At 36.6% G+C, this 16,572-nt stretch overlaps 1 protein-coding gene across 1 annotated transcript; it reads right to left on the bottom strand.

The window, feature by feature from the left end:
- Window positions 1–1,306: 1,306 nt before the first annotated feature.
- Window positions 1,307–16,287, bottom strand: nmi (N-myc (and STAT) interactor). The gene is made up of 9 exons (XM_030124641.1): window positions 16,032–16,287; window positions 15,883–15,948; window positions 9,332–9,490; window positions 9,117–9,233; window positions 8,876–9,038; window positions 6,712–6,818; window positions 6,260–6,446; window positions 3,614–3,717; window positions 1,307–1,984 (listed from the first exon to the last, which is right to left on the bottom strand). Exons 1-9 carry the CDS (start codon window positions 16,062–16,064, stop codon window positions 1,784–1,786), a joined length of 1,137 nt encoding a protein of 378 aa, XP_029980501.1. The 5' UTR covers window positions 16,065–16,287; the 3' UTR covers window positions 1,307–1,783.
- Between the last annotated feature and the right edge of the window lie 285 nt (window positions 16,288–16,572).

The following is a 16,572-nucleotide window of genomic DNA, read 5'->3' on the forward strand; positions in this document are numbered from 1 at the left end:
ATTTTGGAGATATACAGGGTGGAGAATTGATCTTTCAAACAGAATTGTGACTTGCTGACAGTTTTGTCACTTCTATTGACCTTTTAATGTGTTCATTGTTGGAGCAGCTGCACATTTATAATAATTGTAAATAAGATAAATGTAAATGTCCAAACCATGAGACAGGGCAGAAGGGGTATGGAGTATGAACACTATTTCTCAGTAGAGTTTTTATATTTTATATCTGTACTTTACTGAGGATTTATTTTTCTGTATATCTCCAATACTTTGTGTCCCTTACATTTTAAGAATCCGTTCACTGATGTAGAGTTAAAACCTTTGAGGGTAATTATCCATTATTTTCATTTTGCATCATAGTGAACATTTACAGGCCATTTACTGTAGGTGCCCCAGTTACTTTCTTCAGTCCAGCAGTAGCACTTTTTATTTTGCAAATTGTATATACTATAAATGTACAAAATGTACTGTTTTGGCCAAGGGCTGTAGGTTACAGTAGGTGGCATTATGGAACACCTGAATGGAAACATTTGCAGTTATTGTGTTATATTTAAGCATTTATTTATGAGATTAAAATTTATTCAAGAGGCATTTAGCTCTGGAACAATGGCTTTACAGCTCCAAGTTACATGTTTGACTGGTCTGGGACTTGTGTCTTGTACTATCTCTCAGCGATGCTGCAGCCATGGTTTCTGAGAACAATGTGACAAACTATATTTCTGGAGTTTATTTTTTATGTGTAAAATCTGAAAATACTAATGGAAGATGGAAAAAATGTGTGAATAAGTTTTGATATTGTGAACTTCTATTTCATGTGATCGGTCAGCTGTAAACCTGGTGTTCATTGCAGCCATGTACAACATATAGAAGCTTATAGCATCACCTTCAGACATCAGCTACTTTATTTACTCCTGCAAAGCACTTGATGGGAACTGGCCTCTTTGGAATTCTCCTCTCCCTTCTTTTTTCTTCAAAAGTTTACCTCAAGTTGCCTCCAAATTAAACCAGTTTTTTGTACCTTTTGTATATCTTCTGTGTTTCTCAAAAGACTGCATTTAATAGCAAGGTGAAAACAATGAAAAGAACCAGAAAATTAGTTTTAAGATTAAGTTATTCATTATTTTCACAGAAAACCTTTAGTGTCTGAAGCCTAGTAGTACCTTTTTTCTCCTCTGTAGTACAGCATGTAATATGTTTGGGAGCCAAATGTTTGAGTTAACATATCATATGGGACTGGTTACCTTGATATGTTTGGATATTCTGGGCTTCTACGCCTACTGTGTATTGACCCTGATGACATTTATAAACCACCAAGCTTCGTTTCAAGAAAGTGTTTAACGGCATGTCATCTTTTATTGAGCAAAAATTTCCAGAGGAAAATCAGATTACAGTTACCCTAAATACATCCTGGGCTTAGAATGAATATTCAGATAAGCATTCAGTTACCTGTTAGACCGTAGTCACAGGAATCCCACATAAATGTAAATAAGCAGTTGTAACACTGATGAATGATGGTGTAAATTTCTGAGTTTATTATTTCCATGATTAAGTTATCTCATAAACTATTGACAATCAAGTTCTGAACTTGATGAATAGATTCCTCAGACTACCTGACCCCCAGCAGAACAGGATGAATATGTGAATATACCAAAAAGCAGCTTAGATAACTAGAAATATATTTGAAGTTATTCTAAATCACAAAAAGCATATTACAATACTGATTCCATATTAGTTAAGAGTAAGCAATGATTTGTGAGTCGTTCTACACAGCTTTGACTAGATCAGTTTACACAGTGTCCTCAGAGAAAAAGGCCTGCAGAACTTTCCCACCGGAGATGTACTTGATGCTCTCGATCTCACCGCCGTAGTTGTTGGGCTTCTGGAAGTGGATCTCCACATGGTCTTGTATTTCCTCATCATCATCTATATCATCAATGTCCTCGATGTCATCCAGGAGGAGGGTACGCTTTGGAGTGCCACAGAAGGTCTGAAAAGAATCACAAATATTAGCACTGACTGGGTTCTCCGTTACCTCTGGACCCAGAGCTGGTTCTAGACCAGTGTTTGTACTGGTCCAGCGTTCTCATTACCTCTGGACCTAGAGCTTGTTCTGGACCAGTGTTTGTACTGGTCCAGGGTTGTCCATTACCTCTGGACCCCTAGTTTGTTCTGGACCAGTGTTTGTCTTGTGACTTAATGTGACTTGTGTTTTTGATTACGCCCCAGTTCAGCTCAGTTCTGCATATGTTGGTAAACCAAGGGAAAAGTTTGAGAGAAACATGGTAACATTAGTTACTGTCACCCAGCTGATTAGCAGTAAGTTATAACTTCAGATTCAAGGTTCAAGGCATCTTTATTATCCCCGAGGGACAATTTGATTTACAATCAGCAGTAAACTAAACAGAGAACAGTAACCAACAGCAGTCATCCAACAACAACAAATACCAACACAATTCCAACTATGTTATTTACAAGGCCTTTAGACAGACTACAGTTTCAACAAAACAAGTTAAAACAAAACAATTTGAAACCACCCTTCCGTCTTGTTTTTTTTGTACTCAAATTTCCCATCAGGAGGGCCAACGTGCTGTTTAGCGTCTTCCACCTGTAACGGTTGGTTCTGCTGCCTGTCACTACCAGAGCAACTGCCCATTTGCGAATGCGTGATGGTAACTGTCCAAAATGCATTGCCAGAGATGTTCAGAGTCATTCTGTGCTGCAGATGGGTTAATTGCATTAAAATTTTTTTATCCAAAAAAACCCCAAAAACATGTTAATAAATGTTAATGTGGTAATTTTGACAGCCCTAATCTCTCTCTATATACACACACACACACACACACACACACACATATATACATGTATATATATATATATATATATATATATATATATACACACACATATATACACACACACACACACACACACAAAATTTTTTTAAAAATTACATTCCTACATATATCTGTGTTCCACCAGCTTCAGGGCCTTTGAATTTCAGGGAAAACTGGTTCCAGAGCAGGACCAAAGTATAACTTTAATTAAATTTATAACTACTATTTTCCAAAGCATACATATATATATATATATATATATATATATATATATATATATATATATATATATATATATGTATGCTTTGGAAAATAGTAGTTATAAATTTAATTAAAGTTATACTTTGGTCCTGCTCTGGAACCAGTTTTCCCTGAAATTCAAAGGCCCTGAAGCTGGTGGAACACAGATATATGTAGGAATGTAATTTTTAAAAAAATTTTATGATAAAAGCAGAGGACATAAACCCTATACTGTCAGAAACTGTGTAACTTCTGCCAGACCTCTGATTTGTTACAGCAAGTACTACAAGGTAGAGCACCAAAATAAAACTGTTACAAGTTACACTAAAAGCAACACCAAAAAAATTTGAATAAAAAAACACAGTAGGTGATTATGAACATTCCAAATGACATGAATAAATTAGCAGATATCTATTAACCTTATGTTTTGTTCTAGCTATTCATCAGATTTTTAAAACCTGGCTGCAGGGTTGTCTAGCCTAAAAACATGGTACAAATAAGTAAAAGTGAAAGGTAAACCTGAGTTAGTGGGATTATCTTACCTGAAACTTACGTAGCTGGTATTTGTAAAGGGGTGTGACCTGTACAGTCACAGCAGTATCCAGATCCACTTCATACCTCCCTTTCAAAGCCAGGCCCTCTGCAACTAAACACAGCCACACATTTTAGCATTATTAATTGTTAAAACAATGCTTGGTAACATGACATACTTGATGACCCAGCCATCACTAAAGTGTGTATCCTGCAACAGCCAATAAAAAAAGGGAATGGTTTAATTATCACATTGACATTTGGGTGTGCTGAGTTATTCATGGACTCATGCAAACATACAACAATATCGTTGGTAGATGATGGCAGCCTCTTGGTTACACAGAAAATTAGCAAAATGTTTATTTTGTCAGTAATTTTCATTTTCTGAAACAACTTAAAGAGATGCCAACCTCAGCACAGCTAATGGTCTGGCTGGCAAGTAGCTAACGGGTATTGATGTCAATGACAACTTACACATGTTGTATTAAAAACTGACTTTGTCTCCATAACTAATTTCTGTCAGCTTCTGAGTAATTTAAACTGGTAAACAGAACTGGATTAGTTGGCAAAGAGCAGGTGATGACTGGAAACAGGGAATGACTGCAAAAAGAGATCATTTCTTATGTAAACCATCCTTATGTCATTTACCAGTCTAGACTCCAAGTGAACAAAGATATCGGGCATACAAACATCGGACACAAAACTATGATTTTGTCTGATGACATACATGTCATACCTAGGATATCAACTGCCAATACTTACTCTATTTTCCCCTGAAGAGTGATTATTCAGTTAAAACACTCACAAGGAAATGCATTTGCCATTATCAACAACCTTGGTTTACTTGTACGCAGCCCAGCCAAAAAAGAACAAGAGGCTCCACCTGGATTTCACTAAGTTAGTTCAGTTCATTTAGTTTAACAGTTCAGAGTTCACATCCTTCCACTGGATAATGACTGCAGGGATTAATATGTTTGAGCTACAACAAATTTTTTAACCCTTAACTGATGGAGTGACTAGATTTGTATTTCTTAAACAACTATCAGTTTAAAAGAGAACACAAAAATTGGACTGTGTGTCAATGAAAGAAGGTCATGTGGTCTGATAAGTCCAGAATGACCCTGTTCCAGAGTGATGGGTGCATCAGGGTGAGAAGAGAGGCAGATGGAGTGATTACCCATCATGTCTAGTGCCTATAGTACATGCCTGTGGGGCCAGTGTTATGATTTAGGTTGCTTCATTTTGTCAGGTCTAGGTTCAGCAACATTATGAGTCCACAAAGTAACAGAAATAATATTGTGCATTAACTTAAAGCTACAGGCTAAATAAGGCTAAGGCTAAAGATTAGCATGTGTGACTTTTTCCTAGTCAGGTTGTTTGCTCTATTACTGTTTCACAAACTAGGTAATAGAATCAGTGTTTCACAACATTGTGACCTGTAATAGAACAGTTTAGGTGTTGTAGACCTATATTGCAGTCCCTGATGAACACATTATCCTGGAACACAACTAGATAAGTTGTGTGACTGGACAGCTAGTACTGATTACTGTTTATGCTATAAATTATGCTAAGCTGACAATAATGTTATCCAACACAACTACATGCTCTGTGCTGCATTTATCATGCAACTTTAATTATTTATAATAGAAGGGTTTTACTCTTAATTTGAAAATTCAGAAACCACACAAAACCAGTCTGTAAAGTCAGCAAGATATGTTTGTAGTAAAGTAATGCTTAAATATTTGACTAATCACTTGAGTGAGAACATACCTATAACCCTGGTGTATGAGATAAACCAGTCTGCTATTCTTCTTTTAAATACCGTCCACTTTTTGTAAAGCTTAGCCCTACATTAGTCTCTCTTTGTCTAAATAAGGCTAACAACCTGATCCATGAAGCTGATACAGAACAAATGGAATGACAAAGTCAAGAGAAGTTAAAGAACAGCTTGTAAATTAAATAATGAAATATAGTTAGTATTGTTTTTGTGTGTTTTTCGTTGAATTCATTTGAATTCAATGTGAGTGCAAGCACAAAAATAGGACCAAAGTCCCTGTATCTCCCTGGCATGTTCTATGAAGAATAAAGTGGTTGCGAGGTTGTCACATTCTGCTGCTATGTTAGAGTCCTCTGGTCTTGATGCAGGAGATCAATCTCCCAACTGAAGTGGGTGGTACTGGAGGATAACTCAACAACTTAAATGTCCATATGTGACTTCCTATCAGTGCTCAATAGTAACTATACTGATATCTGTAACCATTCCCATGTTATAAGCCATCAAAATATGACACATTTACATTTATAAAGGCACATTATTCAAAAATTCAAAAATCTAATTTTTAAAAAAATTGAGAGCAAACTTTGTAGACATTGTCCCAAGGAAGCTAAATAAAAGAATTGAAATGAATCTGACCAGTGGTTTCATCAGAGAAAATATTTGAAGCAATTGCTAACAAAGATGAAAACAAAGACGGACATGGCACCATCACAACAGCTTTATCAGCTGGTGAGCTAAAAAGACTTCTGTGCATGTAACCTGATCAGAAATATCTGAGCTCCTCTCCATGTCTAAACACTGGAGAGGTTGATGTATAAAATTTATCATAAAAGTTTGCTGAGGTCTAAAGTTATGATAATATAAGAACAGAGAGCTGTACCTCCAGGATGGAGGAAGGTGATCAGACCCGTCCCAGTGGCTTTATGGTAGTCCACGCTCTCCACCTCTCCCCCTCCTCTGCTGGGCCGTGAGAAACTTATCTCCAGCCGGTCCTTTATTCGCTCTTCTGGCATCAACGGGGGGACATTAGCAACCTTGAGATCCTTTTTAGAAATATCAAGGTGGACCTATATGTTGAAGTGCAGAGTGATTACAGATGAGCCTTTAAAGGATCTATTTCAACTTAAAATATTAAAAAAGTGTTAGAAAATAATCATCAGAGGGTGAAGAATCAAAGAGTTCTGATGTTATGACAAAGAAGCTATTACAAAGGACTACTTCTTAGTTTGTGTACATCTGGAAAGCAGTGGAGAACACCAAAACAAAAACAAAAAAAGAAAAAGACTGCTGCTGAAGGTTTCTATGACAGACAGTGGTTTCATAAATGTGTACCTCAAACTTCACAACAGGATCCATGGCTATTCTTTTTGGTTTCACATCCAAGGTAATATTCTCACAGGATACAGAGCACTTGGGAATCTTGAGAATCTGAGAAACCACTGGAAGAAAGGAACATTTAAGTACAGTGTACTCACAAGTAATCTTCTGTGAAGTTGTACCCCAATTCTATCTGTTTACACTAGAAAGAAACTAATTATATGCAAAGATCCTAAAGGTCTTTGGAGGTTTCTCTGTCAGTCTAGTCATTTCCATCTCATACAAAGGTGGTTTTACACAATTAAAAGAGGGCCCCAGGAATATATAAAAAACAAACACATATTTTGCTTTGCTTTACTGCTTTGTCAGCTCACTGCTCCAACAGAAAGAGCAGAATGATGTATTGAAGAACTAATTTAAAAAAGTTTCAAATAGTCAATGAAAATTCCTTTGTTTGAGTTACAGTTAAGATCCTAGGGTTAGCTAGCTTAGTTAACTAAGATGATTGAGTAGTCATTCTAATTTATTTATTTTATTCGCTTTTAGTTAGGTAATTGCGGAAAATTCACATTTAAGAAAAGTCAGTTATGCAACATATTTTTCTTCATTTGCATTGTTCAGGTACCAAGTCAGCAGACTGTAAATGTAGCTCTCAAATGCATATTGTAGTCTTTATAGTCTACTTATATGTGGAATTCAGCTTTGCTAGAAAAAATTGTTTTCATTTACCTGACATAGAAAGGTTTTCATCTTCTCATACATCGTCAAATTAAGAGACACAGAACATATGCTATTTTTTAATTCTCTATATACATTGTGTCCATGGCCGGTAAGGAACACCTTTTAGGCGACTGTGGCTAAGTTGGTAGAGCGGGTCATCCTTTGACCGAAGGGTCGGCGGTTCAAATCCTGGCTCTGACATGTCGAAGTGTCCTTGGGCAAGACACTGAACCCTAAATTGCTCCCAGTAAAGCCTGGAAGTGCCTTGCATGGCAGCAGCTGCCTAGTGGTGTATGAATGTGTGTGTGAATGGGTGAATGTGAGGAATTGTAAAGTGCTTTGGGCACCATTAAGGTGTAGAAAATGCGCTATATAAGATCAGTCCATTTAAGTCTCAGTCTGTATATAGTAACGCTGATGGACTGAGCTGTGAGTCTGCTCTAACAAACTTTAACCCATAAAGACACAGTGTCACTTTTGTGACAGTTCACAGATGAATTTTTCTCTCTACTTAACCTTTGAACCCTGATTTATCACCATTTATTATAATATTATCATCGATATTTTGCATTTTTCACTGTAAATCTTATATTTTCCTATATTTAATATTCTATTTTTGATTAAGACATTTGTGAAAGTTAATTCAAAGGTTATTATATCAAAACAGAAAAAAACAGAAGAAAAACTGAGTTTTGCTGCAAATATAGCATTATAAACCCAGTGTCCCCATCTACTGTCACTGATCAAACTCCATGGTTTTTACTGGTGAATTAGATGTTGTAGAAGATGACAGTGTTCACTACGGAGCCACTGAACATTCAAATGGGTTATATCTGATGACCATTAAAGGTCATCAGCCAATTATTTACATGTATCAATAGGATTAGTGGATCAGCAGGTATTAAACATTTCAGATCAGTAGATGCTTTTGGTTTATGGTGGTGGTTTGGGTCTTTATGGGTTAATCCAGGTCTGACCTTTTGTCCTTTTATACTTACAGCCTTGGAAAAGCAAATGAATCTTTGAGGAGATCTGCTGTTGGATTTGCAGGTTACACCTTTATCAGTTGCTCAGAATGTCTGACAAGCCTCCTATACCTAGTTATGAGTGGTTGTACAGGATAAGACAGATGCCATTGTTAGGAAAAACTTAGTGAATCGTCAATTATTAGTGAAGTTTCCAACAGGAAATATACTAGAAAGATGAAGGAGTGTTTAAAAAAAATTTGTGTCAAGCTGGAATTTGATATTACTTACATTTTCAACACCCACTCTACAGTATTGTCTTTGCAGTAAGTTTCACACTTTCATATTTTGTCCTCATTCTTAATTTGTGAAATGTAAATTCATGCTGTTCTCCTATTGTTTTCCTCCATGCAGATAAATGTTTAGTAAACTGCATTCCCAAAACTGATGCTGAGTTCATGATAATATAGTGCAGTTAATCAAATACTATAAACCTTTCTCCTCCTCAAAGGTGATGAGTGCCTGTCCTCCCCGCAGAAGCACACTGGGTCTCTGGCTGATGGTAAACACTCCTCTGATGGCTGAAGTGTCATCATCACCATTTTCCTTGTTCTGCTGTGTGAACTTCACTTCTGTATCTGGAATCTGGGCATTTATCTAAGAAACACAGACAGTCTGAATATGCAAGTCTGAACATATGTGACACAAGAGAAGTCAGCAGTCTTTCATTTCCACCTTAAACTTCTGCCTCAGTTTCATGGACTCGCTTCTTTTAGCCTCCAGTTCAGCTTGGCACCTCTTCAGCTTGTCCATCAAGTCCTGTTTGCGTTTCCCAAGCTGGCAGACCTCAGACTATGAAAGACAAAAATCTCAGTCAGTACTCAGGAAGAGACTGATCCAAGCTGATGCATCTACAGTGTTTAACACAGCTGACAGTAACTGGAGGTTACCTGCATTTCTTTCAGGTTTTCATTAAATTTTTTCTCACACTCCTGCCGCTTGTTTGCATAAGTCATCATCTGCTCCTTGGCTTTCCTCTTGGCTTCTTCTTCTTCCAGCTTTTCCATTACCAGCCTGGTCTTCACATCATCAGCTTTCTCTACCTTCACCTTCAACACAAGGCAGGGTGTTAGTTGACCACTCAAATGCTCCTACTGAATGAAAAATAATACGTTGTGGATAACAGACATAGCATCACAAAGTCCTTTTTTATTTCACCAACACATTACACAGAATTCAGAGGGCTGAGATTGAAAATAATCATATTTTTCCATTACAACAACTAAAATCCTATTAAGATGGAACTAGTGGAAATTAAACCCCATGTCTGTATTTCAAGGTATATTTTTTATTCATTGTACAAGTTGAAAGATAGAAAAATATTCCTTACTCTACACTATCATGCCTGTCATCCATCACTTTTTTTTTTGAAAGATTTTAGTTTCTTTCAGTGGATATACAGTAGCTCTACTGTGACATTAGCCTTCTGAATTTCCAAGTAGTAATTTTTTAAACTTTTTTTAATTTATCTTTATTGTCACCAATCAGCTTCCACAGTTCTCAACCAGGACATAAGCAGAATAAATCTATGGCAGACAGAAATGTTGCAGACCATGGAGATGTTGATTCATACAAGACTAATGTTTTTATCAACATCTGTGTTTGCTGAAATAAGGTACATCATTTCCAGTGGAGAGAGTACCCTGGAACCCTCGTGAGCTGGGGTGTCAAACTTATTTTGGGTCAGGGGCCACATTCAGCCCAATATGATCTCAAGAGGGCCAGACCAGTGCAATAATTACATAATAATAACAAATACAAATAATAACATAATAACCTGTAAATAATGTCATCTACCATCTTTTCTCTGTTTTAGAGTGAAAAAAGTAAAATTACATTATGAAAATATTTACATCTACGAAGTATTCTTCATAAAATTGTGAATAACATGAACAACCTGAAATTTCTTGATTAAAATAAGTGCAATTTTAACAATATTATTAACAGGTATGTCTCACCTTATCATTTACACATATGCATTGTAATTTACAGATCACAGATCCACAAAAGGTCATTACTTCATTTAAAAATCAGAAAAACAAAAACTGATATCAATTAAAACACAGTAATTCTGGTGGTTAGATCACACTCAAACCATTCAAAGTGATAGATCATGTTGTGATTCTCATTTCACTAGCTCGTAATGTTAGCAACACCATCACTGTGAATAAATGAGTGAAGTCCAAAACCTAAATCTAAACTTACAGTCTAATAAGTCAGTTACATATAACATGTAGCTTAACTGTATGTATAACTTTACAATAATTGTAGCAGCTACTGGCAAACGGTAGTTAGATAATTTAGGTGGGAAAATGGACTGGGTGGTTTTCATTACTGTTCCACTTAATTCAATGTTTAAGAAATGTCTAGCATTCTGAGACCCACTGTCAAACACCCATGATCAAAGTTTACAAAATCTCACAGCTAATGTTGGTCATATTGCAACTAAATGGAAGAAACACTAATATCTAATACAAACAGATAATACAAACAAATTATCCAGTGTGATAATAATATCTGGTTTATTAATGTCACAGTCTAGTTTTTTTCATTCTAAAATGTATCATAATTAATTTATTTTAGGTTACATAAATATTTGAATAGAATATGATCGTAGTTTTTCTGTTAGCTTATATGTCATATGACCCAGTGACCCCAAATCCATACCAGGTATTACTGGACAAACAGGACAGAAGAGTTTCAGTTGGATTTTCATGCTTGTTCTGTCTTTTCTTAACATTTTAATACAGTGCATATTTCTCCTAAAAGAGCATGAAATGTACGAGACGCATGTAATCAGCCTATTAGCACCCCCTGCTGCCCAATTTCAACTAGTGCAACTGAGGACCAACTCTACCCTTGCCAGAAGAATGTGCACAAGAACATAAGAAACCGTAACCTATTAATTTCATGTAGGCAGATAAAGTTGACTGACAATAAAAACACAGGAGTTGTTGTTTGAGTTATAACACAACATTTCTTTTGTTCTACACAATCAGTCCAAACTTTACATTTATCATATTGTCCAGTTTTAGATATCACATGTCTGACTACTGCGTCCACACTTATCAAACTGAGCACAACTGTGCATCTAGAGTCTGATACAAAATTCTCTGATCACTTAATATATGCTGTATTTCCAGTGCTGGGGAGAAATTTGTTCCATTTTACAAAATGTAAAGTGTCATGAGACAACTTTTGTTATGTTTTGATACTATATAAATAAAAACTGACCGACTGATTGATAACATTAGTAATATTTTTGTTCCATTTTGTTGCTCCGCTTAACCCACCTGCACAACTTCAAGGTGTAGAACTGACACACCCGAGTGGAATCCACCAATTTTTATAATATCAAATACATCTATGTGTCTTCTTCCTTAACAAAATAAAATGTCTACTGTGAAAAATGGCTAACATGGTTACCACTATCTAATACCTACAGTGTTGTGAGCACTTAAATGACATAAAACACACACATACAGTTTTCCACTATTGAAATTACCAACTATAGATAGATAGATAGATAGATAGATAGATAGATAGATAGATAGATAGATACACTATATTGCCAAAAGTATTTGCTCACCCATCCAAATAATCAGAATCAGGTGTTCCAGTCACTTCCATGGCCACAGGTGTTTAAAATCAAGCACCTAGGCATGCAGACTGCTTTTACAAACATTTGTGAAAGAATGGGTCGCTCTCAGGGGCTCAGTGAATTCCAGTGTGGAACTGTGATAGGATCCCACCTGTGCAACAAATCCAGTCGTGAAATTTCCTCGCTCCTAAATATTCCACAGTCAACTGTCAGCTGTTTATGTTTATGTTTATGCATTTGGCAGACGCTTTTTTCCAAAGCGACTTACAGGGGAAAACCAATTAAATCACTCAATCAATCAAATTTTATTTATATAGCGCCAGATCGCAACAAAAAAGTTATCTCATGACACTTTATATATAGAGTTGGTCAAAAACCAGACTCTAAGCCAGTTTACAGAAACCCAACAGAATCCTCCAGGAGCAAACACTTCAGCTGTATTATAAGAAAGTGGAAGTGTTTGGGAACGACAGCAACTCAGCCACGAAGTGGTAGGCCACGTAAACTGACGGAGCGGGTCAGCAGATGCTGAGGCGCAGTACGAAGAGGTCGCCAACTTTCTGCAGAGTCAGTCGCTACAGACCTCCAAACTTCATGTGGCCTTCAGATTAGCTCAACAGTGCGCAGAGAGCTTCATGGAATGGGTTTCCATGGCCGAGCAGCTGCGTCCAAGCCATACATCACCAAGTGCAATGCAGAGCGCCGCATGCAGTGGTGTAAAGCATGCTGCCACTGGACTGTAGAGCAGTGGAGGCGCGTTTTCTGGAGTGAAAAATCGCGCTTCTCCATCTGGCAATCTGATGGACGGGTCTGGGTTCGGCGGTCGCCCGGAGAACGATACTTGTTGGACCGCATTGTGCCAAGTGTAAAGTTTGGTGGAGGGGGGATTATGGTGTGGAGTCGTTTTTCAGGAGCTGGGCTTGGCCCCTTAGTTCCAGTGAAAGGAACTGTGAATGCTTCAGCATACCAAGACATTTTGGACAATTCCATGCTCCCAATTTTGTGGGAACAGTTTGGAGCTGGCCCCTTCCTCTTCAAACATGACTGTGCACCAGTGCACAAAACAAGGTCCATAAAGACATGGATGACAGAGTCTGGTGTGGATGAACTTGACTGGCCTGCACAGAGTCCTGACCTCAGCCTGATAGAACACCTTTGCGATGAATTAGAGCGGAGACTGAGAGCCAGGCCTTCTCGACCAACATCAGTGTGTGACCTCACAAATGCGCTTCTGGAAGAATGGTCCAAAATTCCCATGAACACACTCCTAAACCTTGTGGACAGCCTTCCCAGAAGAGTTGAAGCTGTTATAGCTGCAAAGGGTGGACCGACGTCATATTGAACCCCATAGACTAGGAATGGGATGTCACTGAATTCATATGCGAGTCAAGGCAGGTGAGCAAATACTTTTGGCAATATAGTGTAGATAGATAGATTTTATTTCAAACAGAAGCAGGCAAAAGAAATTACCAATTTAAACAGGGCACTCCAATATATTGAAGGAAATAAGTCAACCAAAAAAGAAAAACAAATGTCACACAATGTATAATTATTTCATTGTGACTCTTTTATAATACTTAATGTCCAAAAAGGAGTAGGAACTTATATTGTCCTCCCCCAATTCTACATGACTTGGATAGTCAGCTAATGTATACAGTCCATAACAAAAATAGGTCAGTTATTAAATTACAAAAAAAGAGCAAATGATGACATACCATCGATAACTATTACTGTTGTAGTCTCATTTAGTGCTACTATATCTCTGGAAAATAAGGTTTTAATACATCTTAAATTTTGTGATGTTTTCACACTGTTTGATATTTAGTTTCATTTTTTTTCCACAAAACCACTCCAACATGAAATGTACATCTTTTTAAGATTTGTTCTAGTGAAATGTTGTCTCATATTTGGTTTCTGTCTGTAGTCATAACCACCCTCTCTATCTGTGAATAATTTCTGTATTAGTTGATATGTTCAGGTTATGTCTCCAGTATTTTGTCACGATATTAAATGTTTAATTTATCTACAAACCCCATTTCTAGAAAACCTGATTTGGTGATTTGCTGGAATCCTTTATTCAACTGCTAAAAGAATATAAAAACATTTCCAATATTTTCCCTGACCCTAAATGTGCTTTGTATTCTGTCAGAAGAGTTTAACCCAGTTCTTTATAATACCTAAAATAAAAAGTAAGTAACTCATTACAACACTGTTGGATGTGTGGCACTATGAAGGTGGCCCACTCATGTATTTTCTAGAACTGTGCAAATGGAGACCAAATAATCAAACTGTTAATGCAACTATCAAAATCATTTTGGGAAATAAAATTCCAAACCACTGCTCTGTGATGCATCTTGAGAACATTGTGTATGTTGTTATGAAAAAAGATTTGTATTTGACTGAGGTTATACTGTGTTTATACTATAAGTTACACTATACTGTATTGTGAAAAGCTCTTACTGGGAATTTACTCAATATAAACACTTCAAAGCTAGATCAGTAGATGGAAGCTGTTTTTGACATTTTAGCCATGGAGAAGTTGACTTTATTGCTGAGAATCAAAGATGAACCTTTAAGCAAAAACTGGAAAAAAAAAAAAAATTGCATTTATCAAATGACATTGTACTGCCTAATTGGAACTCTATATTAAACCATTCTGATGTGCATGAATTCCACACAACTGGTTATGTTATATGTTTATTCATTTATTTATTTAGTATTTGTTTGTTTCTACATTTCTGTGAGAGTTTAATGGAAAAAGTATATGGAATTTCTTTTCTTGATTCCACCAACATGCTAAAAAAAGTTGGGACAGAGACATATTTACTGTTATGTTACATGTCTATCCCTGATGTTTCCTAGACTTGAGCTGCTCATCAGTCTGTGATGGCTGTTGATCAGATTGTCTTCTTCATGTCCTTGCATTTTCACAAGGGGAGAGGTGTGGACTGCAGCAGAACAGTCCAGTACACACACTTAACTCTGAAGCCACACTGTTGACATGAATGAGGGCTGGTATTGTTTTGCAAAAAAAAAAAAAACACTTTAGGGAAATGATCTTGACCTGATGGCAGCATATGTCTCATAAAATTTCAATCTTTGCCTTCATAGGTCAGCCATGTAGGCACTGATAAAGCCCCAGACCATCATAGATGCTGCACCTTTCTCTAACAATAATCTGGATGTGTTTTTTTTTTCCTTTGTGAAATTTGAAACTGATGTATATGTTTTCTGAAATAAGATTAAACACAGATTTGTGTGACAACAGCATACATGCACTGACCTGATACAGGACTTCCCCATTATGTACTACAATTTCAGACTGCTCCTCTGAATACAGCGATACATTCCCTCTTGGCCCCATGTGTCCATATTTATTAGTTTTAAGTAATGCTGTCTGAGCGCTCAATGGTTAAGCATATCCATCACTGGCGTTTTAAACACTAAGATTTGTTTCATGTGTATGTTCATTCTACTATATACTGTAAATATTGTACTGTAAATGAAAGAGGTATTAATTTTGGTGGATGCTCCTTTTATGCTCAATTACAATCTTCTCAATTGTTACCTTTTAACCTTATAATGGTAGAATCTGACAGGACATTATTACTGTTTCTAGTGTGTTACATGCATAGAAATGTTTACAAAATACAATTAAATTGGTCAGTAAAAACATTACTTAATATCTGTTCTTTGTGCTCTTGTCAGTTAAATCACAGTTCAACTGATTTAGCAAATCACAAATTTTAGTTTTGGCTGACGTTTACAAAATGTACCAACTTTTCTGGAAAGAGGATTGCATTTCCTGGTTCCTGTAATGTTTATGTCTTTGTGTCATACCTTCCATGCCTCCAGCTCTTTCTTGGACTCAGCGATTTGTGTGGGATCTTCGAGGACACTGACAGGCTGAAAAAAAAATCACATTTATCAGTCATTTATCAGAAAGAGTTAAAAATAATAATCACAATCTAGATTATAATAACGCTTACCTGTACCGTGGTGTCATTGGAGAAGTAAGACATGGCCAGCAGGAAATCGAAACTTTGTGTTAACAAAGTAGTTCAGCCTTCATAAAAAATACAATGTTTGATGCAGGTCCTCTGATAGTATACCGTCTACCTGTGTTTCGGTTCGCTCTTCTACTCGTTAAAATGTGTAATGTGACAGAAACGGCAAAGAGAAAACAAACAGATCATCCAAGCTACGGAGGATCTGACTGTAAGCCAAATCAAAAGTGAAAGTTAAAGCTTGAGTTGTGACGAATCAGATGGCGTACACGAAGTCTAACCAAAAGACAGATGGTAAATAGTTCAAACATTAACACAACAAAAAAAGTAGCCTATAATTCAGTTTAAGTGTGTCCCTAAATGCCATGACCAAGAGATTTAGTGATGGTTTTACTGATTTCAGGATTTAATAGAATCCAATAAGTTAATCGTAATCATAATAATAGTCAAACTCAAGTCGTGTATAACTTTAAAAATAATTACTCTACGCACAAATATATCCAAATATACCCAAACCTCTACA

Source organism: Sphaeramia orbicularis, chromosome 21, assembly GCF_902148855.1.
Source record: "Sphaeramia orbicularis chromosome 21, fSphaOr1.1, whole genome shotgun sequence".
Classification (NCBI taxonomy): Eukaryota; Metazoa; Chordata; class Actinopteri; order Kurtiformes; family Apogonidae; genus Sphaeramia; species Sphaeramia orbicularis.

Excerpts from the sequence above, each read along its gene's own strand:
- nmi (XM_030124641.1), bottom strand. The coding sequence starts at position 16,064 with ATGTCTTACTTCTCCAATGACACCACGGTACAG. Across the intron at positions 9,039-9,116 it reads AACTGAGGCAGAAGTTTAAG|ATAAATGCCCAGATTCCAGA; the intron begins GTGGAAATGAAA and ends TGTGTTTCTTAG. Across the intron at positions 3,718-6,259 it reads CACCTTCCTCCATCCTGGAG|TTGCAGAGGGCCTGGCTTTG; the intron begins GTACAGCTCTCT and ends GGCTGTGTTTAG.